Raw genomic sequence first — 22,768 nt, 5'->3', positions numbered from 1 at the left:
GCTAGCAGCGAGACTTCCAGGAGGAGATGTCAGAGAGATAGGCCGAGATGTAGGATTAGATCGAATAAGACAGATCAGAAGTAGAGAGGGAGATCTGTAAAGATGATAGTTTGAAATCACATGAATGAGTGAGATTAGATGTAAAGATTACACTTTTAAATTAGAAACTGTCACATTTTCATATATCAATTTGTATTTTTTTAAAAGTTCAAATAAATTATGTTCTAAGTTTGAGATACTGAAAGTAAGCAACATTTTAAGAATCGGTGCCACCCCCACTCTCCTTCCCAAAATGTTCTATGGTAGGAAATTGGTTAAAGATATAAAAGACAAAAACCAAATCAATAAAGACCCCATCATTAAAAAACAATGAATAAATGAAGATTTTCTGTCATTAAATAAGACTGTTGTTTAACAGTCATGTATAATTACTTTATATAGGACCACGGTCATTTAAAATATCTCCAGTATAATGATCTTCCATTTAGCAGTATCGCAATGTACATACCTTCCAGAAGCTCAATCTGCTGATGAACTAATATCTGGTCAATCTGTTACAGTGGTTAAAAAACAGTTTCGAATAGAAGTTAATAAATGAAAGTTATAATTAAATTTAAAAAATAAAATCTACAAGTATGTCCGCTTTTATTTTTCAAAAATTAGATTTCAGGATACAAAATTATGGATCAATTCATAATTATAACGTTAGATCATCTACATCAATTGTGCTATAGAAATGGTCTCTCTCACACACGGTCACCTGGGATGATCAAAAAGATCATTCAAACACTAATATTCTAATTTTGTGAGCTGCTCTGTTGTGCGCTACATCTATTTGAAGATACTTGGAAGTGGAGAAGGGGAATGAATACTAGTGCTCAGAAAAAGTCCCACATTGAAAGTCATGAAGTCTGATGTGCTACTGATAACCATACTGTAATATAGGCCTTTGCCACACCATATTACCCTTCCTAGTGTCACTATTTCTGATACAACGATGTACAATAGAGCAGTACCCATTCTCATTTAATCTTAAATTCTTGGCTAAGATTGCCAAGTTGGATGTCAATTAGTGGTGGACACTTGTCTGCTAAAACTGGGACTATGCAGTTTTGTTGCAGCCATGTTGGTCCCAGGATATTAGAGAGACAAGGTGTGTGAGGTAAAGCTTGGCTCTCTCTCCAACTAAAGTTGGTCCAATAAAAGATATTACCTCAGCCACCTTGTCTCTGTAAAACTGGTACTAAGAGTACTTTTTCAAAATGGGCCACTGAGCAGCCATAAAATGGTAATATGCTTCAATTATGATGGTCCTGAGATTTTTAACCTCTGACCTAAATGTAAATGGCTCTGTATCCCCAATACCAATCATGTAAGCCACTTGATTTCCCAAAGTAGATAAAAAGGTACTTAAATGCGCAGGTATCTATTAGCTTTGTATTTCCATGGGAGTTTAATACGGAGAAGAATGTAGGTACCTGACTTAGGTATTCTAATCCAGGTGGACAGTTGAGAGGGGGAGGAGGTGCTTGCATCCAAGCTGCCCCACTGGGCCCAGAAGGCTGATTTTGGACTGGCGGGACCCCAGGTCCATATGGAGCTCCTCCTGGGTAACCCTGGAGGGCATAATTAGCTTGTCCTGGAGCATCTAGTTTGTGGGAAGAGAAACAAAACACAAAACACACAATTCTGAAAATTAGATTTTAAAAAAATAGTTTCAACACATCAACAAATACACTTCTGAAGTTCTAGCATTTTTAAACTATTGAGAGCCTTATAGTGAAACTACATTACATAATTAGGCTTGGCAGAAATCAACTTATTTTATAATGTCAACAATATTGACATGTATTTTAAGCATTTTTCAATTATTAATAATTTACGTTTTCACAGTTGTGCAAAATTATGGGTTGTAAGCTTTTTTTATTTTTATCTATTTAAATTTTTGGCAGTTGTGGGAAGTTATGGGGAGGTTAGAGATTCAAAAGTTAAAGCTTTATAACCAATAAAACATAAATAGAAAAACTCATGTCAAAATATACAGAGTAAATATCCTTAAATCAAACTCCAATAAGTTCTCAAGGAGCATTTTTCTTACTCTGCCTATCTGCACATTTCTATTATTATAGATGGAAATATTTTGTCATCAGTTTGTGTGCATAGGGTGAAATTGATGTTTAATGATAAAAATCTAATCCTTCCAAGCTCACCCATAATTCAGTTCAGTGATCCTCGACCTCTGAAAGCTGGAGAGCCACTACAACAGCAAACTTTCACATCATGATAATTAATTACATCAACAGGTCATTATTTACCACTGCAACTCCAGAGCTCAAACTTCACAGTAATATTAAAGACACCGCTTAACTATTATTTTGTGGCTCTTTGACTGACACAGTAGCTCCCCTCTCCCTATCTTCCTTCTGGCTGTTTGCAGCATATACAGGGCACTTTTCTCTCTCCTTTCTAAAAAGCTGCTTCTCTCTCTCCGTCTTCCAGCACAGCAACAACCTGTACGGATGTAGTTATACTGATACAAGGGTCACTGTATGGCTTCAACTATATTGGTATACTTAAAGCAATACAACTTACGTTTAGACAAGGTCATAGAGTAAACAGGACTTACAGGGAAGCCACCAGAGGATAGAACACTGACAGGGACTCAACAGATCTAGCTTCTATTCCCAGCTCTGCCATTGGCCTGCCTGGGTGACCTTAGGCAAGACACTTCACCTCCCTGCACCTTAGTTTCCCCATCAGTAAAATGGGGATGATACTGACCTTCTTTGTAAAGCACTTTGACATCTACTGATGTAAAGTGCTACACAAGAGCTAGATATGTTTATTATAATAAGACAAAATATCTGGAACCAGATATTTTACATCCTTCACATTAATATGAAAAGAAACCCCTCTCCCACATATACCAATTTCATATAGTAAGACAGCTATAAATAATCTACAAATTAAATGTAATAAAAATTAAGCTGCTCATTTGATCTCATCATTACAATTTAAAAGTAATATACAGCAAATGAAAATAGAGTAGATTTGAACATGGAAAAGTATTTGATAAATGGCTGTAAGACTGCCATGTTGTGAAGAGCAATTTGAGAACTTTTAGAAAAAGATTTTCTATAGTTACTTATTTGCACTTATTTTAGAGATAGTGTGTGTCTATAAAAGTCAGTCTGAAGTTTTCAAGCATGTACTGTAGTCCTATATATTTAATTATTTTGTCTAAACGGTGTCAAGAAGTTTGTCATATTGTAAATACATACACAGAAATAATTAAATAACTACATAATGATTTTAGCTATATTATATGAACAATCTCCCATTTATTTTATTTGCCCACACAGAACTCAGTATAAAATCAGATTCAAGTCATGCCGTTTAACACTTAACATTGTGATAGGCCCACTAGATGGCGCACACAGTATATATTTATGTTCATGGATTAAGATCTCTCTGTATCTGTAATATAAATTCCACACTACCAGAGGAATGTGTTATCTATAGCAATGCTGGTAGTATATAAAGATTTATTTATAAAGATAAAATTGAACAAATGTGTACAATGTTCATGGAAGTTATATCTAAGAACTAAAGAAGATTCAAATGTAGCATGAATTCAACATCAAGCTGGTTCAAGTTTGTCCACCTACAGAAAGTAAAAAGTTTAAGCTTCCTCCTCTACAATGAAGCAAGAATTATATTGAAACTATGAAGGATGTTCATGCAGAGTTATTCACGCACTCTACCGTTTGCAAGAGATATAACCACAAACACAGCCTTAGTAACAGCTGGTCCACCCAAGTGTTTTGCATGTTAGCTTTTTATAAATGTTAGCTTTTTATAGGACTTGAAAAGGGCATCTTTTCCAGTGAAACTGTGGATTACACTACAGCTAATAGCAAGTAATTACAATCTATAGAGAAGATTCTTAGCTGGTATGACTATGACAATGTGTGTTTGTACTTAATATCAGGCTCAAACAGTGAAAGAGCAAACTACCTTGATCTCAGAATTTAATTTTTCTTGTTCTAAAAAGAACAAAACTTTTTTCAGTCTCCACAATGCATAATCATTATTTGCCAAGTGCTGACAGTGTTTACAGAATGTGAGAGTAGGGTTGCTCTGCCACAAAGTGCATAAAATCCAAAAGACAAGCAGGACAGGCCAATATAACTCAATACTTAAGACATACAAGATATCACTAAGTGTGAAGGTTCAAGTCAGAGGCTTTCTTACATTTAAAAAAGCAAAATAAAAATTCAAACATTCATATTTCAGCAAATTACTTCTTAAAGGATTATTTGAAGTGGTGTGTTCTGGGGGAAAGATTTGAATGTAGAGAGGGAGGTCACTCAGTAAAGAGGGAGAGAGAAAAAGTTTTAAGCTTCTGTGACAGTGTGGAAGAAGGGGCAACAAAGTGGGAAAAATCATGAGGGTATTCAGATTGGAGGCAGGTAAGACAGAAACAGTAACAGAGTTGGAGACTATAACTTCTCCAGTTTTAAATCCAGTTCTGAATTGCTAAAGAAAATTAGTAAAATATTTTGATTTTAAAAGAGAGACTATTGACTGAGATGTAGAGTTCAAAAGCAAAGAGCTGCCATGCATGAGCTACTTCTGCAACTGCACTATCTTCCCTGCCATCGTCCCTACAACAGGGTTTTCCTGCAGACAGGAGATTTTCTGACTATTTAATTTTCCTTTATAGGTAGCATGTTACCACAGTACTACAAATAAAGGAAAGAACAATCAAGCTTTTCTACAAAAAATAGTAAACATTTCATCCCGGAAAATTAATAGCAGGGGAATTAGTTCACAGGTGGCTGCCATCTTGGAACACAAACTATTTTTTCTGGGGACAAAACAGATGAGTTAATTTGTATAACATATCATAATCAAATAACTTACTTTGGAAAGTTTGAGGTGGGTACTGAGGATATCCATAAGGAACTTGATTTCCTGCATAACCTGGAGGGTAAGTGGGATTTGGAAATTCAGCAGCTTTATTTGCTGGAAGAAAGAAACAAATATTCTTTTTTTGTTTTGTTTTGTCAAATTAAAAAACAAATCTATAAAATGAACTTATTTCCTTTAGAGAAGAGCTATATGAAAATTAGACATTGTGACAGGTTTACTGTATTTAAACAATATGAAATGCCCTTAAAAACAGAAGGCTTGTTTTAAAAAAACGCTAATGAGAAGTTTTGCATTATGAAAGAATCAGAACAATTTAGATGCATTCAAATTCCAAAAGTGCTGAAAGGAAACAGGTACTGTAAACTATCTAGTTAGGAGGTTAGTTAATTCTTATTCCATACCAGCAACTTCCTTATCTGTTTCTCTTGTAATACTCAAAATAGAAAGTTCTTGGTACCATTCTAATTCAAATAATTACTTGCGAACACAAGCCAGCATTCTCCTCTATAGAGAAGGAGAATTAAATGATTCTCCTCATTCACTCTGGTATAATTTTTTCTCACTTAATTAACAAGCAGCTTTGCAGGTTCAGGTCCTTGAGATTTTTTTAAAATAGTCCCTGCTCCTGCCTTGTATCATTTCACATTTCACCCATTATCTGCTCATCCAGATAACTTAGGCCTGATAAGTACTTACACTGATCAATGCAGTTGACATGTGGCTACATGTCACAAGGATGTTAAGAGGGATTTAAACATCTGTGTTGAAGCTCATTTATTCTAAGAAGCCCTCCCACTACTACTGTAGTAATATATATTGCTAATTTGGCTGTTTAGTTTAGACTCCTGTAAGTGATCCAGATATTAGAAGACATTTAACCGATGCTAATGAAATATTTTACTCACGTTTTTCCATAGTTCCGTTTACAAGTGTGTCTGGAAAATAAGACATTTGTTTCATGTTTTGAAAACAAAAAAAGCCCTCTGTTACACAAAGGTTACAATTTTTTCCAATCTTCTTAGCTTAATCGATTTAAGTATTAAGATGGCTTTTCAATCATGTTAAGACACAGACTGACATGGCTGAAGCAGTGTTAGCTGGCTATTTGGTAGCAAGCGGTGAGCCTAAGTTACAACACAGCCAGCTAGCATGAAAAAGAAAGAAGAAGAAAAAATCCAGACATCTGTATCACCCTGCTGCTCCTGTGACCAAATTTCAATAAAATTGCTAATGAGGAGGAGAGACTAGGAAATGAGTGGAAATGTTTGAAGTATGAATAAAATGGGGGGGGGGGACCATTTATATTTGGTCCTGCTTCAGCATAGGGGGATGGATAGTTGACTTCTCAAGGTCCCTTCCAGATCTATATTTCTATGGTTCTGTCTTTTTCAGATAAGAACATAAGAATGGCCCTACTGGGTCTGACCAAAAGTTCATCTAGCCCAGTATCCTCTCGTCCGACAGTGGCCAGTGCCACAGTGGACAGAGGGAATGAACAGAACAGGTAATCATCAAGTGATCCATCCCGTTGCTCATTCCCAGCTTCTGGCAAACAGTGGCTAGGGACACCATTCCTGCCCATCCTGGCTTATAGCCATTGATGGACCTATTCTCCATGAGTTTATCTAATTCTTTTTTGAACCCCTGCTATGGTCTTTGCCTTCACAACATCCTCTGGCAAGGAGTTCCACAGGTTGACTGTGTGTTGTGTGAAGAAATACTAAGAAACAATATACTATGAAGGAGGAAATTCCTGCCTGGTTGAATCCACAGATAAAGAATCCATTCTAGAAAAAAGGGTGAAGAGCTGCAGGTAATTTGTAAAACCCTTCTACTGTTAGATAAGATATTACTGGATTTAATGGTAGTCCCTTTCATAAGTATAGGGAATACATACTCAAACAGGCAATAACTTACCTTCCAGTGAAAGACAATGGAAACTTTAATTACATCCAATGTAACTTGAAAGGGAGGTAAATATTATTTTTTGTAAAAAAAAAAAAAAAGGAATTCCTTCAACAGAATTAATATAACAAAAAAGTTTCAGCAAATAGAATTCCACTAGTGTGAATGAACCTGGCACGCACAAACACGTCACAATTTGTAATAGTACTGATACTAATCTTTCTATCACATAAGCCACTTCATGAACTTTGGACTTGTGATGTAAATTGTAATAGCGACTTTATTCCAGTATTTATATGTCTCTTATCCTCCTGGTATCCAAAGTCCTAATAGTAAAGAGCATTACATAATCTTGCTATCTTGACACTCGGGTAAGTGAAGGCTGGTGGAGCAGGCTAGCTAGTTATCACTTAGCTAGTTACAGGGGTATAAAAACAAAGAATCAAAATCAGAGTCCACCTGTGTATGGGCCTTTTCTCACTAGGATAGTCCGAGGCCTTGTTCTTAGGCTAAGGCCTTTGGCTTAGCAGCAGGGGCAGCCATAAACTGGGAAGCATACAATCACATCCTCAGATTCCAAACCAATCACATTGAAATAAGGTGGTATTGGGCTGTTAGGAATACAATCGTGTCCTGATAGTGCCTATCACCAACAGATAAACATGGTTAAAGAAAACTTAGTTTGATAACATCCTGTCTGGCAAGAAATCATTTATCATTGGTTGTGAAACACTCATTTCTGTACTGTTTTATCTTTATGGCCCCCATTTTTCTATTGTTAATCTGTCTGGTTTGCTAATTGTTTCTGTCTGCTGTATAATTGATTTTGCTAGGTGTAAGTTAATTAGGGTAGTGGGATATAATTGGTTACATAATTATGTTATAATATGTTAGGATTGATTAGTTAAATTTCAGTAAAATGATTGGTTAAGGTATAGCTAAGAATATTACTATATAAACTGGGGTCAAACAGGAAGTGGGGGAAGGGAAATTGAAATCATGTTTGCGAAGGGGGACACTGGGTAAACACTTTGTGCTTTCAGAGCTGGGAAGGGGGACATGGGATAAAGGCTCTGCAGCGTCAGAGCTGCATGACAAGAACCAGGGAAGTGGGATGAAAAAGACAAGAAAAGGAGTTCCACAAGCACCTATTCACTAACTAGACTCCTTCAAGAAAAACACTGTTACTGAAGGAGGGAGTTTGGAGGAAACTCATTCTCTCCAGGGTTCCATTTTGCTCAAAGAAGCAGTACCTATTCACTCAGACAAAGCACCAAGTGCTACGGTGTGAGCTGGAATCCAGGCAGAGGACTTGAATCCCCACTGCTTTGCACAGTGTGTAGTCTTTGACACTTGTATAAAACAAGTGTAAAAGTGCTTCCACTTTGCACAGGTGTAAAGGACTAGGCAACATGGAAGGCAGAGATTCAGAGCAAGCAGAGTGCTACTCAGTGAGATTCCCCATAGTCCTGGTGACAACAAGCACCTGATGAATAATTAGATGATTTTTTCCCGGCATTTCAGAAGTCCCTGTGGTCTTTGTAGTTAACCACACTACCACTTCCTTCAATGACACATTAATACTTTTGTTGCTGTTAGTGTTGAACCATCGATTAAGCAAGAGATGATATAGAGATCCATGTAGTAACTCAGAACTACACGTATATCTTGAGAAAGTTTAACAGCTAGTTTGTTTCTTCTCCTCCAAAAATTAAATATCCCTAGACAGTCTGCACCTGGATGAAACTGAACCCGGGCAAAAAAGACACAGTGTTGCTAGAAAGAGGACATTTTGCATAGTGTTAGGCACGTGACATCACTGTTCTTGTGAGAAAACAGTTTAGGTGCCTAAACTCCAGGAGAGGGTTCCTGAATGTGGACCCAAGCTGAGATAGGCACCTAACTCTGGGACTTAGGTGATAACCCTTCTGTCAGCATCCACTATTGGCAAGCTTAGGTGGCTTTCATTCTTAGATGCCTCTCTCTCCTCCATGCACCGTATAGGGAGCTAGATGCCTAACTCAGGGTTTGTAGATTCCACTGGGTAGTTAGGCACCATGACTGAGAAAAATGCCAACTTCCACTTGAGACTGTCTGGTAGATTTCGTCCAATTCTATCAGAGACAAATCTGGCTATAGAACCCTATACTTTTGTGAACTCTAGGCTCAATATTGTAATTCAATCTGGGAATGAAGTCATATAACTTTAATAAAACAAGTATCAAGGGGTAGCCATGTTAGTCTGTATCTACAAAAACAACAAGGAGTCTGGTGGCACCTTAAAAACTAACAGATTTATTTGGGCATAAGCTTTCGTGAGTAAAAACCTCACTTCTTTGGATGCATCCCTCTCCCTTAAAGTGTGTTTTTAGTTAGATGCATCCGAAGAAGTGAGGTTTTTACTCACGAAAGCTTATGCCCAAATAAATCTGTTAGTCTTTAAGGTGCCACCAGACTCCTTGTTGTTTTAATAAAACAACCAAATAAGAATATTCAAAAAGCTTTAACAGGTACAAATTGCAACAAATCATTTGCTTAAAAAACAAACAAAAAAACCCACCAGGTCACCATGAACACATGATCCTGGTGCTCCATTTCCTACACTGGTTCCCGACAGAACAGAGTCCCTTCCCCATGATCTTAATATTCAAATCTCTCCATAAGATCAGCCCTCGCTGCCTAAAAGATCATTTCTCTCTCCATATTCAGGGCCTTCATCAACAGCTGTTCACCTCTAGAAATGTAACCATTCTGTGACCAGAAGAACAGAACTACTAAACTTGGCTACTAAACATGTGAGATTTTGGATTTTATTTTGCCACTCCCAGTGTATTAAGAAACCTGCAAAACTAATCTGGAACAGGTGGGTTAATCATAAATAACTATCCCATTTACTCTGAATCTTAACATACTGTTTTGAGTCAACTAAGAGGACTGATACTATTTTCTAGATAGTGAATGAGAGATTAGTATACATATTTGAAAAAAAATTATTTGAAGTGCAGTAAACATTGTAACATGAATGCCACAGATAAATATGAAGTCAGTAACCTAGAATATGACCTCTCTTCTGTCCAAAGATATGAATCTTCTTAGTTCAGGCTCATGTGTGCTTAGCATTCAAAATTAAAACAAGACAGGTCTGATGCACAGGTGTTTAAATCCCAGTGTCCAATAAAGATCCCTGGTTAGCCTCCAGCTGTGAATTTCTGCTTTCTACATTATCCAGCTTGTCAGAGAGGTATTAGCAAATCTCCTCCTCTCCCTTAAAGTGTGTTTTTAGTTAGGGAGGGCTGTTGCTAAGAAACAGACTGGCTCTAATCAAGTCCTGCCTAACAAGCTGAACTGCCAGAACAACATGCCCTTCTGCTTTCCAGTGCAAATTAAAACCTCAGTCTTCCACATATCAAGGCACCTGTTTAGTTCCATTGTCTTACTCAAGCAGAAACATTATTGATGTAATGGTCAGCATCAATTAGTACCAATATTGTTCTCCGACCATTGGAGGGATCCACACTTCCAGTACTTAACTATATTTCCAATAGACAAATTAGCCCAAATGCCTCAGAGACATTCAAAACATTTGAAAGAACAGTGGAGGAAACAACTGCGTTAAGAGAAATCAGAAGAATGGAATAATATTATTTTTAAGTGTACTATGAAATTTATCAAACAGGGAAATAACATCCCCACATTCTTTTCTTCATTTCCTATGCATGAACTGCACTTGAAAAAAATAACAAAAACAAAGAAAAACTTTCAGCAAAACATATGCATATGTTTCCTCAGACCATTGTTTTATCATTATTATGTAGACAGATTCGGATATCAGTTATCCTGGTGTAAGTCAGGAGATGCGCTCTCTAGGTTGACATTAGCAAACATAAGATCGGAATCTAACCGTAGATGTATGCAGTCAGGTGCAGTACAGGATTTTTCCATGGGCAGCGTGTCTAATAGGCAGGGGAAGGCTGTGCCTCTCCAAACAGCCCCAGGTGGCCCCGCCCATGCTCCATCAGGAGGCCCCCTCCCCTCTTGCTGCTAATTGGCCCCAGGCCCCAGCCCACCAGGCAGGCTGCTCCTCTTCCAGGAAGGGAAGCTGGCTGGGTCTGGGTCTAGGGCAAATGGAACTTGGGGTAGCTGGGGCTGCCCAGTGCTGGGGGGCCCCCGGCACTGGGGCTGCACCACTCAGTGCTCCAGGGCTGGGGTGGATGAGGGGCCACGTGCCTGTTGCAAATGGGGGCCATTGGGGTGATATATATGGGGTATGGGGTGTTTGCTGGGAATGTACACAACACTTGGGGACACAATTGCACCAGCATCTGGCACAGTTACACACATCTATGTGCCATTGGGACTATGGTGTACAAACGGATCTGTGTAACTCATTGCTGCGCACAATCGAACCAGTGCATACTACCCATTCCATACAAAGTGGTCGAGCTGGTTTGGACAGTACCCCATTTTTCTGTGAATATCCAGTGGACTCATGATATGGACAAAAGCATGCGAAGACTGCAGGAGCAGAGCTCACTGAAACTGCCAACAACTGGACACATTTAAAATATACACTTAAGGGTGGCATTCACAGGGTTTTAACCCTATCGAAGGAGGAGAAGCAGTGTTTTTAGTGGTGGCCAGGATGTTGGACTATACTGCAGTGGTCAGGACTCTCGGTATTGCTGTGGATTATCATGGTGGCTGGAGTATTGTTAAGTATATTTGTGTTACGTTGCATATGGAAACAGTCAAGAGGGGCACAACCCTCTAAAGAACAGCTATTAATGATAACCTATAAATAATGTAATAAGCCCTCCCACTTATTGTGTACTAGACAATGATTGGTTAAGGTATAGCTGAGACTATTACTATATAAACTAGGATCAAACAGGAAGTGGGGGGAAGGGAAATTGGAATCATATTTGCTAAGGGAGACACTGGGTAAATGCTCTGCGCTTTCAGAGCTGGGAAGGTGGACATGGGGTAAACTCTCTGTGGCATTCAGAGCTGGGAACGGAACACTGGGGAACAGACTCTATGGGCATATAAATATAAGCCCGACTGGTGTGAAGGGCTTCGGAATAAGCTTGCTTGGAAACTAAACCCAATAAACATCGCATGGTCTGCGCTTAGGACTTCTGGTCTTTTGCTGCTTGCTGTCTGCATGACAAGAACCCGGGAAGTAGAGGGCTTTCCCTTCACCCTCCCAACAGTGGATATGATTTTTCTATTTTGTTTTGAATATAATTTAAGGCAACTGTCATCTCTCTTCATGATGAGGTCTAAGCAGCTCTCTCTCTTTCTAGTTATGTCACAGAAAATACTGACACGAGCATATTTGCTTATGCCCACAAAGTAGTAACAATATGCTCAGGCCCATGGAAACAGCAGGCATTAAGGCAAACCATTCCTTGGAGAGTTTACAGTGTAGAAAAGCAGACCTACAAAAACAAGCTGCTCCGGGGGATCCAGAAGGAAGTTTACCTTAGATATCTGGGAGTGACTTTGTTTCTTTTTCCACACACATTATGTCAGATCAGTGGTTCTAAAACTTTTGTATTGGTGACCTCATTCACACAGCAAGCCTATGAGTACAACCCCCCCCCTATAAATTAAAAACACCTTTTTTCATATTTAACACTATTATAAATGCTGGAGGGGAAGCAGGGTTTGGGGTGGAGTCTGACAGCTCACGACCCCCCAAGTAATAACCTTGTGACCCCCTGAGGGGTCACAACGCTCAGTTTGCAAACCCCCAGGTTAGATTGCTTATATAGATCCTCAACCGCCTCTACTGCTGACAAGCCAGCACATTTCAGGAGGACTAAATTAACATGAAAATCAAAAGGATAATAATTAAATAATCAAGAGGGACACCTCTAAAACCTCTGGTCCCTCCACAAGCAAGCGAACAACTATTAAAAAAAATCTAGATGCCCCCAAAAGAGTGAAACATCCAAAGGATATATCTTATCACCCCCATCAATGTCTCTGCATAGAAACCTGTGACGAGAGAAAGCTGAAACACCAAACTGCCCAGCTTTATAGTCTAGCTGTAGCCACGTTGGTCCCAGATAGGGTGACCAGATGTCCCGATTTTATAGGGACAGTCCCAATTTTGGGGTCTTTTTCTTATATACGCTATTACCCCCCCACCCCCTTCCTGATTTTTCACATTTGCTGTCTGGTCACCCTAGTCCCAGGATATTAGGGCGACAAGGTGGGTGGAGTAATATGGTCCAATAACAGATATTACCTCACCCCCCCTGTCTCAGCTTTACAGAGTAAAACTAAGACCAGATTTTTTGTAAATATATATTGTGACACTTCGTATCCCATGTGATACCCTATACCCCATATTCCTCACTTTTATATGGTTATGATATATTTTGTACAAAGAATATTTTTTGAGGTTTCATTTGAAAACTCATAATCTGTTGAATATTATCATCTTGTTGAAATGTGTGTAACAATACTGCATGTAAAATTGTGAGATTTTACTATATGATTGTTACAGAATTATGTTGTAGTTCTGGGTCATGCCCACAAACCAATTTCTCAGCAACAAAGAAATGCTAGCATGCCAGCAACGTACTAATGGGCCATTATCCTCTTAACTGTCCATTCTTCAGCACCAGGAAGGTGTAAACAAGAAATTTACATTGTATCACAGGAACATTTCAACCCTCACATCCACAAGGGACTACAGGTTGCCTACACCCCAGCAGGGGGTAATCCTCCAAGAGGGGAGAGAGTATAAGAATGAGAGACCATAACCTCCACCCCACTTCTCTTCCTCCCATCTCTCTGCTTATGACATCAACAACTTTAAAAGAAGTGGTCCCAGGCTGGAAGGAGACCCAGTCTGCCCTGTGAGCTTATGTTGAGAGAGACATTTTGCTTTTAAGTTCATTTTTAGCTTGTGTTTTTATCTTTTTATTTCTTTTGTAACCAATCCTGACTACGCATCTATACTTATAATCACTTAAAATCTATCTTCTGTAGTTAATAAACTTATCTTATTGTTTAATCATAACTAGTATGTGTTTGGATTAAAGTGCATGGGAAACTCCATTTGAGATAGAAAGGCTGGTGCACCTTTGATGAAATGAAAAGACGTATTATGAGCTTGTACTGTCCAGGAGGGTACTAAGTAGTACAAGACGCACATTTCTGGGGAACAAGGCTGGGACTAAGAATTTGCGGATATCGCGCTATGTGTAGTTCATGAATGGCTGGGAGAGCATTCATATATTTAGCTGGGAGTGAATGTACATGCTGAAGGCTGCGTGTGAGCAGAACTTGGAGAGGTTGTTGTTCACCAGTAAAGCATTGCAAAAGGCACCCCAGTCTAGAGAGTTCAGAGGACACTGTTGTTCAACAGTCCAGATTGTACCCTGGGGACATCTCCCAGGTCAGAGCATGCGTTTGCTATGTTTCTCCATGGAATTTACATCTCCAACCTTTAATATGATAAAAGAGTAAATAACTGAAAATGTCCCATAGAAGAGATAGTTAACAGATTAAAGAAGTACATTAAACCCACTAGGAGTTTAGAGATTAAAAAAAAACAAATTTGGAATTCACAGATTTTAAGGCCAGAAGGGGCTATTTGATCATCTAGACAGATCTCCTGTAGAACACAGGCCATAGAGTTTCACCCAGTTATCCCTGCATTGAGCCTAATAACTTAGACTCATAGACTTTAAGGACAAAAGGGACCATCATGATTATCTAGTCTGACATTCTGCACATTGCAGGCCACAGAACCTCACCCACCGACTCCTGTAATAGACTCATGACCTCTGGCTGAGTTACTGAAGGCTTCACATCATGATTTAAATATGTCAAATTACAGAAAATCCATCATTTATGCTAGTTTAAACCTGCAAGTGACCTGTGCCCTATGCTGCAGAGGAAGGCAAAAAACCTCAGGGTCTCTGCCAATCTGACCTGGGGAAAAATTTCTTCCCAACCCTAAATATGGCAATCAGTTAGACACTGAGCATGTGGGCAAGACCCAGCAGCCAGACACATGGGAAAGAACTCTCTGTAGTACCTCAGAGCCCTCTTCGGCTAGTGTCCCATCACTGGTCATTGGAGATATTAGATACTAACAGTCGCAGATTGGCTACATACCATTGTGGGCAGTCTCATCATATCATCCCCTCCAAAAATTTATCAAGCTCCATCTTAAAACAAGTAAGGCTTTTTGCCCCCACTACTTTCCTTGGAATGCTGTTCCAGAACTTTACTCCTCTGATGGTTAGAAACTTTGTCTAATTTCAAGCCTAGACTTGTTGATGGCCAGTTTATATCCATTTGTTCTTGTGTCCACATTGGTGCTTAATTTAAATAACTCCTCTCCCTCTCTGGTATTTATCCCTTAGATGTATTTGTAGACAGCAATCACATCTCCCCATAGCCTTCTTTTGGTTAAGCTAAACAAGCCACACTCTGTGAGTCTCCTCTCATAAGGTAGGTTTTCCATTCCTCAGATCATCCTAGTAGCCCTTCTCTGCCCCTGTTCCAGTTTGAATTCATCTTTCTTAAACTGCATATAGTATTCCAGATGAGGTCTCTCCAGTGCCTTGTATAATGGTACTAATACTTCCTTATCTCTACTGGAAATACCTCACCTGATGCATCCCAGGACTGTATTAGCCTTTTTCACGACCACATCACATTGGTGGCTCATAGTCATCCTGTGATCAACCAATACAGAGAAGGAGAAAGACTTTGGGTGTCACTTCCAACAGACAAGTCCCCATCTTATAGCAACAAATCTTGTGGTTAGTCCCCAAGTCAATGACCTTGTACTATTACATTTCATCCCATTTCTATTACTCCAGTTTTCAAGGTCAACCAGATAATCTTGTATGATACTCCGGTCCTCCTCTGTGACTTTGTGTCATCTGCAAATTTTATTAACACACTCCCACTTTTTGTGTCAAGCTCATTAATAAAAATGTTAAATAAGATAGGTCCCAAGACTGATCCCTAAGGAACTCCACTAGTAATTTCCCTCCAACCTGACAGCTGACCTTTCAATATGACCCACTGCAGTCTCCCCTTTAATTTATCTATCTTTCAATTCTCATATTAATCCCATCTTCTTTAATTTAACTAATAATTTCCCATTGGAACTGTGTCAAATGCCTTACTGAAATCCAGTTAGATTAGATCTACTGCATTTCTTTTGTCTTAAAAAATCAGTTATCTTCTCAAAGAAGGAAATCAGGTTGGTCTGACATGATCTACCTTTTGTAAAGCCATGTTATATTTATCCCAATTTCTGTTTACCTCTATGTCCTTAACTACTTTTTCTTTCAAAATTGTTCCAAGACTTTTTACACAATTGAGGTCAAACTAATAGGCCTGTAGTTTGCCACTTCTTTTCCGCTCTTAAAAATAGGTACTATATTAGCAATTTTCCATTCTTAGGTTACAATCCCCGAATTTACAGATTCATTAAAAATCCTTGCTATTGGTTTGCAATTTCATGTGCCAGTTCCTTTAATATTCTTGGATGGCGATTATCAGGCCTCCCCATTTAGTGCCATTAAGCTGGTTGAGTTTGATTTCCACCTTGGATATGATAATTTCTATTTCTATATTCTCATTTCCATTAGCCACCCTGCCACTATACCTAAGCTCTTCATTGTCCTGATTAAAAACTCAGGCAAAGTATTTGTTTAGATGTTGGGCCATGCCTAGATTATCCACCCCATCCTCAGTGTTTAGCAGTCCCATTTCTTCTTTTCTTGTTTTCTTTTAATCGATATGACTATAGAACCCTTAAAGTTCACCCTTTGAAATCAAGGACTTAGTTGCAGATCTATTTTTGTTTATCATTCCATTTAGTTTAAACTGAATTAGCTCATAATCATTCAAACCAAGGTTGTCTCGTACAACCAGCTCTTCTATGAGGTCCTCACTGCTCACCAATACCAAATCTGAAAATGGCATCACCTCTTGTTCATTCAGCAACTAGTTGGTGAAGAAATCTGGAAGCTATCACATACAGGAAAATCTGGGCCCTACTATTATTAGCAGCACTTGTCCTCTAGTCTAAATCTGGAAAATTAAAGTCTCCCATAATCACACAATTCCCAGTAGTATTTATTTCATTAAAAATATTAAAGAGGTCTCCATGCATATCCAAATCAGATTCTGGGGTCTATAACATACACCAAGCACTATCCTAGGGGAACCTCTGGCAGCTTTCTTCCCCAAAGTGATTTTGACACAGACAGACTCTGTTTTATCCATTCCATCACTTCTAATTTCTTTACAGCCTACCTCATCATTAATATACAATGCTACTCCACCATCTTTATCTTTATTTCTGCTTTTCCTGAACGGCACATGCCCTTCAATTCTCATACTCCAATTATGACTACTATTCCACCATGTTTCTGCTATCCTAGAATTAGGGCCTTACCAAATTCACAGTCCCTTCAGGGTTGGGCACCTGACCAATAGCTGCCGCTTTTCAGCCCCCCAGCTCTGAAGGTAGCACAGAAGTAAGGGTAGCAATACTGTGACCCCCCTAAAATAAGCTTGTTACCCCCTACAACTCCGTATTGGGTCATGTCAAGGCCAAATCCCAACTCTGTCACTCCAAGTGCAGAAATGGGGCCCGCAAGGATTTTAAAAAATTAATACTTGCCACTCCAGGCTTGTATTAAATCCCAGGGTTACAGCTTTTCTCTGACCTTGGCTTGGTAAATGCTGCCACCATCCAAATGCAAAAAAAAAACCTTTTGAATCCAGGAAGGAGCACTTGGGAATTCCTCCCTGTGGAGTACCCTCAGGCCCTTTCACCCCTCCTCCCAGGAAGAACTGAGAAAGAAAACAAAGGAAATTAGCTGTGGCTACCAGCTAATTAAACAACATGCACAAACCTCTTAGGACACCAACAATCCAATCCTGTTCTTAAAAAAGGTAAATTTTATTAAACACAAAAAGAAAGAAAATACATCTCGAACTTTTGCTAGATTTTAAAAGAGCAATTCCAAAAATCAAGCATAGTTTTCTTGGGGGTCCAGCTTAAAGGTTACAAGCAAACCAAAGCATCTGGAGTTAGCACAGAGGAGATCCACAAGCCAAAATAAAGAAAATAAACCTGATTTTGTCTAGCTAAACAGCCCTAATTTTCTTACATATTTGGGGGGGTTCCAAAAAGTAATTCTAGGTATGATCTGATGAATTTTCATATCTGGTTCAAGCCTTACACAGCACTCCTGCTTACAGCATTGCTGCTCCGTCCCTGCAGCCCAGAGAATAGACAAAGGGAAAGTTTCTTTCCCAATATTTAAAAAGTTCTACCTTCCCATTGGCTTTTTTGGTCAGGTGCCCACTTTTTTTTCACTTTACCTGGGGGACTTTTTAACCCTTTACAGGTAAAGCAAGTAAAAACAGTTACCAAGAGGGATTTTACAGCTAACTGGCTGGATGGGTGCTCATCAAAGGGAGCTATCCCCCCCTTTATTTATCACAGGTCAGGACCCCCAATTTGAGAAACACTGGTCCCCCCTATCAAATCTGTATAGTACAGAGTAAAAGCACACAAAAGACCAGATTTCACGGTCTGTGATGCATTTTTCATGGTCAACGAATTTGGTAGGGCCCTACCTATAATATCTGGTTTCACTTCCTGCACCAGTAGATCTAGTTCCTGCATTTTGTTACCCGGGCTCCTTGCAATACAAACATCTTAGTTGTTTCTGCTTGGCTTTGGCCAGATTCCTCACCTGACTGGGTATGGTCATTCTACTGCCAGTACAGCCTACCTACTAGCTTCATTTGTATTGGCACTTTCTTTCCGCTTAATGTCCATTCTCCTATCCACTGCTGTTCCTTTCTCCACTATTGTATTCTCCCTTTCTTGACTTTCCTCCCTGTCAATATTAGAATCAGGAGTGAGATTTTGTGAGCATCTCCCAACTGTTTCCCCTGAGTTCTCAGTTTAAAGTTCTTTTAATCAGTTATGCCAGCCTCCATCCCAGAAGTCTATTTCCTTCCTGACTCAGGGTGAGTCCATCCCAAGAGAATAGTCCTCTGCCCATGAATGCTTCTCCGTGGGATTAAAACATATATTTGAGATAGGCAACCTAAAGACATCAAGAGAGGGAGACTCCACTACTTCCCTCGGTAGTTTGTTCCAACAGTTAATTTCTCTCAATGTTAAAAATATGTGCCTCAATTTTAATGTGAAGTTTTTGTTTTTGTTAACATCCAGAGATTGCTTCCATTTATATCTTTCTTTACTAAATGAAAGAGCTCTTTAGTACCTGCTATTTTCCCTGGTTAAGGTACTTATAACTCGCCTCTCAGTCTTCTTTCTGGCAAAGCAAAGAGATCAAGCGCTTTCCCTCTCTCACTAACAGGGGAGTGATGGGGTCCCTTCCCTTCTGACAGACTGCAGAGCACGCTAGGGACGGGGAAAGCAGACATACAGATCCCAGTCCACGGACAAGACGGGGCGGGAAGCAGGAAGTCCCAGTTCCCGGGTCTACAGAGACCACGGAGGGTCGCTAGGCGCAGAAGAAACGAAAGTGAAAGCTGTCGGTCTTCAGCATTGCTGGGGAGGGGGCAAGCCCCGCCATCGCCATCACCCGCGGGGGACAGCGGCCCCCTGCAGCCGCCCCTGGGGGTGAGCAGTACCCCGCCCCGAGCACCATGGCGGGCAGTTCCCCCCACTTGCCCCTGAGGGCGGGGCAATCCCCTCTGGCCGGGGCAGCCGGCTCCCCTGTCAACCCCTCACCTTCAGAGCCGCGTCCGGGTCCGAGTAGGTGGAGTGGAGCGCAGCGCAGCGCAGCGCAGGCACCCCTGTGTCCGTCTGCCGCCCGGCTGCACTGCACTGCACCGCCCCGCGACGGGATGGTCTGGGAGGGAGCAGAGAGCGGCCGCTGAGACCCGCCCCCTCCTGCCGCTTCGTGGGCAGGGGACCGGAGAGGGAAACGTGGGGGAGTGCTCTGCCCCGAGAGAGAGGGGGGTTGGAGGGTCTATGCCCCGGGGACACCTGCTGAGCATGTCTAATTATTATAAAGCAGCCAGCTCCGCTGCCGCTGGCCAATAGATATGCAAATATATGTTAATACGGGCATTTGTGGGCCTGTGACCCAGGGGCAGCAGGTTTGTATAATTTTTGGTGGTGGCCAGAACGGGTCCAAGTCCCACCCATCTAAGACTCTGGGAGGGAATTTGGGTGCAGGAGGGAGTTTGGGGTGCAGGCTCTGGGAGGAAGTTTGGGTGCTGGGTGCAGGTTCTAGGCTGGTGCAGACTCTGGGAGAGAGTTTGGACATAGGAGGGGTGCGGGCTCTGGGAGGGAGTTTGGATGTGGGCTGTGGGCTGGGACAGAGGGTTGGAGTTTGGGGTGCTGGGTGCAGGAGGGGATCTGGGTGCTGGGTGTGGGCTCTGGGCTGGGACAGAGGGTTGGGGTGCAGGAGGAGGTGTGGGGCTGGGCCAGGAATGAGGAGTTTGGGGCACAGCAGGCAGGCTGCCCTGGGGCTGGAGTGTGGGGCTAGAGAGGAGGACTCTCCCCAGCCCTCTCCCTGCCAGCAGCAGCGAGCTTAGGGGGGCTCCAGCATAACACTCACCCAAGCCCCCCCAGGCTGCTGCTCAGGAGGTCCAGCCAAGTCACCTGCTGAGGGCAGGGCTGCAATGCACTTCCTCCCTCTGCAGCTGCCTCAGTCTGCCTGCTGCGTGGTTCCCTTGTAGCGGGCCACAGCAGCGGCCAGTGAGGGAGCGCATCATGGGGCTGCAGGGGGCAGCCACCTGCTGCCTAGGGCAGGCAGGGACACTCGGGAGGGAGGTGCATGGGGGCAGCAAGTGGGGTATGGGGGCAGCAGGCGGGGCCGGGGGAGAGACCCGGCCCCAAACATTGCTGGAGCTGGGCCCCCTGATTCCTGAAGTTGCTGGAGCCCGCGTACCATGGGCCCATACAACTCGCCACCTCTGCTGTGACCTCAGCCCATGAGGGCCCCGTATAAGCCAGTCTCCTTGGATTGCCTGCCTCTGGCCTCTCACTAGTCTTGACTCCTTAAGAGCCTGCCCCAAAGGACAGCCAGTGTGGGCTCCTCAGCCCTATCCCCTTCCAAACTTTTTGCCCAGGCCTCAACTGACTCTCTCTCTCATTCTGCCTCTTTGGCTTGGTCTACACTAAACCCCCAAATCGAAGTAAGGTACGCAACTTCAGCTACGTGAATAACGTAGCTGAAGTCGACGTACCTTACTTCGAACTTACCGCGGTCCACACCCGGCAGGCAGGCTCCCCCGTCGACTCCGCGTACTCCTCGCGGCGAGCAGGATTACCGGAGTCGACGGGGAGCACTTCTGAGTTCGATTTATCGCGTCCAGACAAGACGCGATAAATCGAACCCAGAAGTTCGATTGCCAGCCGCCGAACTAGCGCGGTAAGTATAGACAAGCCCTCTGTGTCTGTACAGCACCTAACACAGTGGGATCGCAGTTCTAGTTATGATCTTTAAAAGAGCCAGAGAATCCAGGAAGTCCATTAGAGATTTTTTTATTGCTGTGAATTTGGGGTGGCATGTGCTGGGATACTATGGTGATGGACAAACTCTAAAATAGATACTGTAATATACATATTGAATAATCATATAACAACATTGTAGAGGTAGCCAATCCCTTTCTTGTTTCTGGGCGAGAGGACAGTTGGTGTAGAGTAAACCTGCTGTCTGGATTCCATAACCAGAATTTGCTACTATACCATGCAAAGATGGGAAATTCTAAGGGCAGGAAAACACTAAATAAAATGTACTACCTGTTATAATTTAGGAATTGAGGGAGATAGGGGAAATGTAGCACTCCCTTCTGCCTCTGTAGCAGGGAAGGTGGACTTGTTTCTATTTCAAGGTGCAGCAAACAAGTCCTCAAACATACCGTACAAATTATATACACCATATATGCATATTTTCTTTCTGCCTTGTTTAGTTAGGAGTGTCAATGCAAATGGCTGTTCTTCAAAAATATCACCTGATGTGAGTACAATTGGCTGAGTTAAAGAGTAAGAGACATTTATACAGAACACATCACAGGACACCGCCAATACCAACTGAGTAACTGAGACCACCGACCAGGGAAATAAGCCACTTCCTTCCCTGACGAACCAAGGGGCACACCCCACCCATGTACTCATTCGCTACACAGATACTGACTTGGACTCCTTATACATTCCATGGGTGGGGTACCTGAGCCCTCTTATCCACTGACACTTGAAAAACTCTTGCACCTCAATCTGGGTCTATGCTGGTTATGTGATATGTATGTATCTCTTCACCCTTGCCACCAACATCTGTAATCCCTCATAACCCAAGCCAGACCCCAGATGTACAGTACCTTCCCTCTTAACTTGTGTATATTTAATTTTAAACATTCATTTTAAAACTGATAGATTGTTGATCAGCATCTCACTACTGAAACGCTTAATGTTTGTTTTTCCAGTGTCATTTTTAGCAACTCACTTTGACCATTGACATGAATTATATGCCAAATAATTTTTAAACATCATAAAACTATAGATAAAATATACTTCACAAAGTAAAAAGTAAGTATTTCATTTGAAACCATGCAATTAAGTCAGCCTGTCTGTTTTACTTTTCAGTAACTCCCGTCTCTTCCACATTATCAAGTTCAGTTTTGACTTTACATTGGAATTTGGAAGCACTGAGTTGTCTATCTTAATATGGTATTCTCCTTTCAGATATTTTAAACCGACATCAGAGAATTTGCCTAGCATATCGTCTTGTGTTCTCTGTATACAATTCTGTGGCAGTGTAGGACTGATAAATAAAATTGTTTTTAATTGTTTACTTTATTAATGTAACTTCATAAGTAAAGTTTTATGAATGAAACAATATTCATTCATAAAACCGGTTACCCCAATAACTGGCTAATTAAT

General features: G+C 41.1%; 1 protein-coding gene across 5 annotated transcripts in view; it reads right to left on the bottom strand.

Moving 5' to 3' along the window:
* The window catches only part of LOC101949777 (phospholipid scramblase 1), a 39,027-nt gene extending 19,268 nt beyond the window's left edge, over positions 1 to 19,759 (bottom strand). For 2 of the 5 annotated variants that reach the window (XR_256517.5, XM_065557927.1), the window contains exons 1-5: positions 19,610 to 19,744; positions 5,841 to 5,870; positions 4,927 to 5,028; positions 1,479 to 1,648; positions 509 to 551 (exon numbers count right to left, since the gene is read on the bottom strand). Coding sequence is in view for 4 of the 5 variants with exons in the window: in XM_065557927.1 (XP_065413999.1) it covers positions 509 to 551; positions 1,479 to 1,648; positions 4,927 to 5,028; positions 5,841 to 5,850 (325 nt within the window). In the remaining variant the exon portion in view is untranslated. Of the gene's footprint in view, positions 1 to 508; positions 552 to 1,478; positions 1,649 to 4,926; positions 5,029 to 5,840; positions 5,911 to 15,479; positions 15,546 to 19,609 lie in introns of those variants that run through there. The other 3 variants (XM_065557926.1, XM_008171486.4, XM_065557925.1) reach the window with 3 other exon arrangements.
* Between the last annotated feature and the right edge of the window lie 3,009 nt (positions 19,760 to 22,768).

This window comes from Chrysemys picta, chromosome 9 (assembly GCF_011386835.1).
Source record: "Chrysemys picta bellii isolate R12L10 chromosome 9, ASM1138683v2, whole genome shotgun sequence".
In the NCBI taxonomy this organism is placed as follows: domain Eukaryota; kingdom Metazoa; phylum Chordata; order Testudines; family Emydidae; genus Chrysemys; species Chrysemys picta.
Note: the sequence above shows the minus strand (reverse complement) of the source record. Positions and strands in the feature narration are given on the sequence as shown.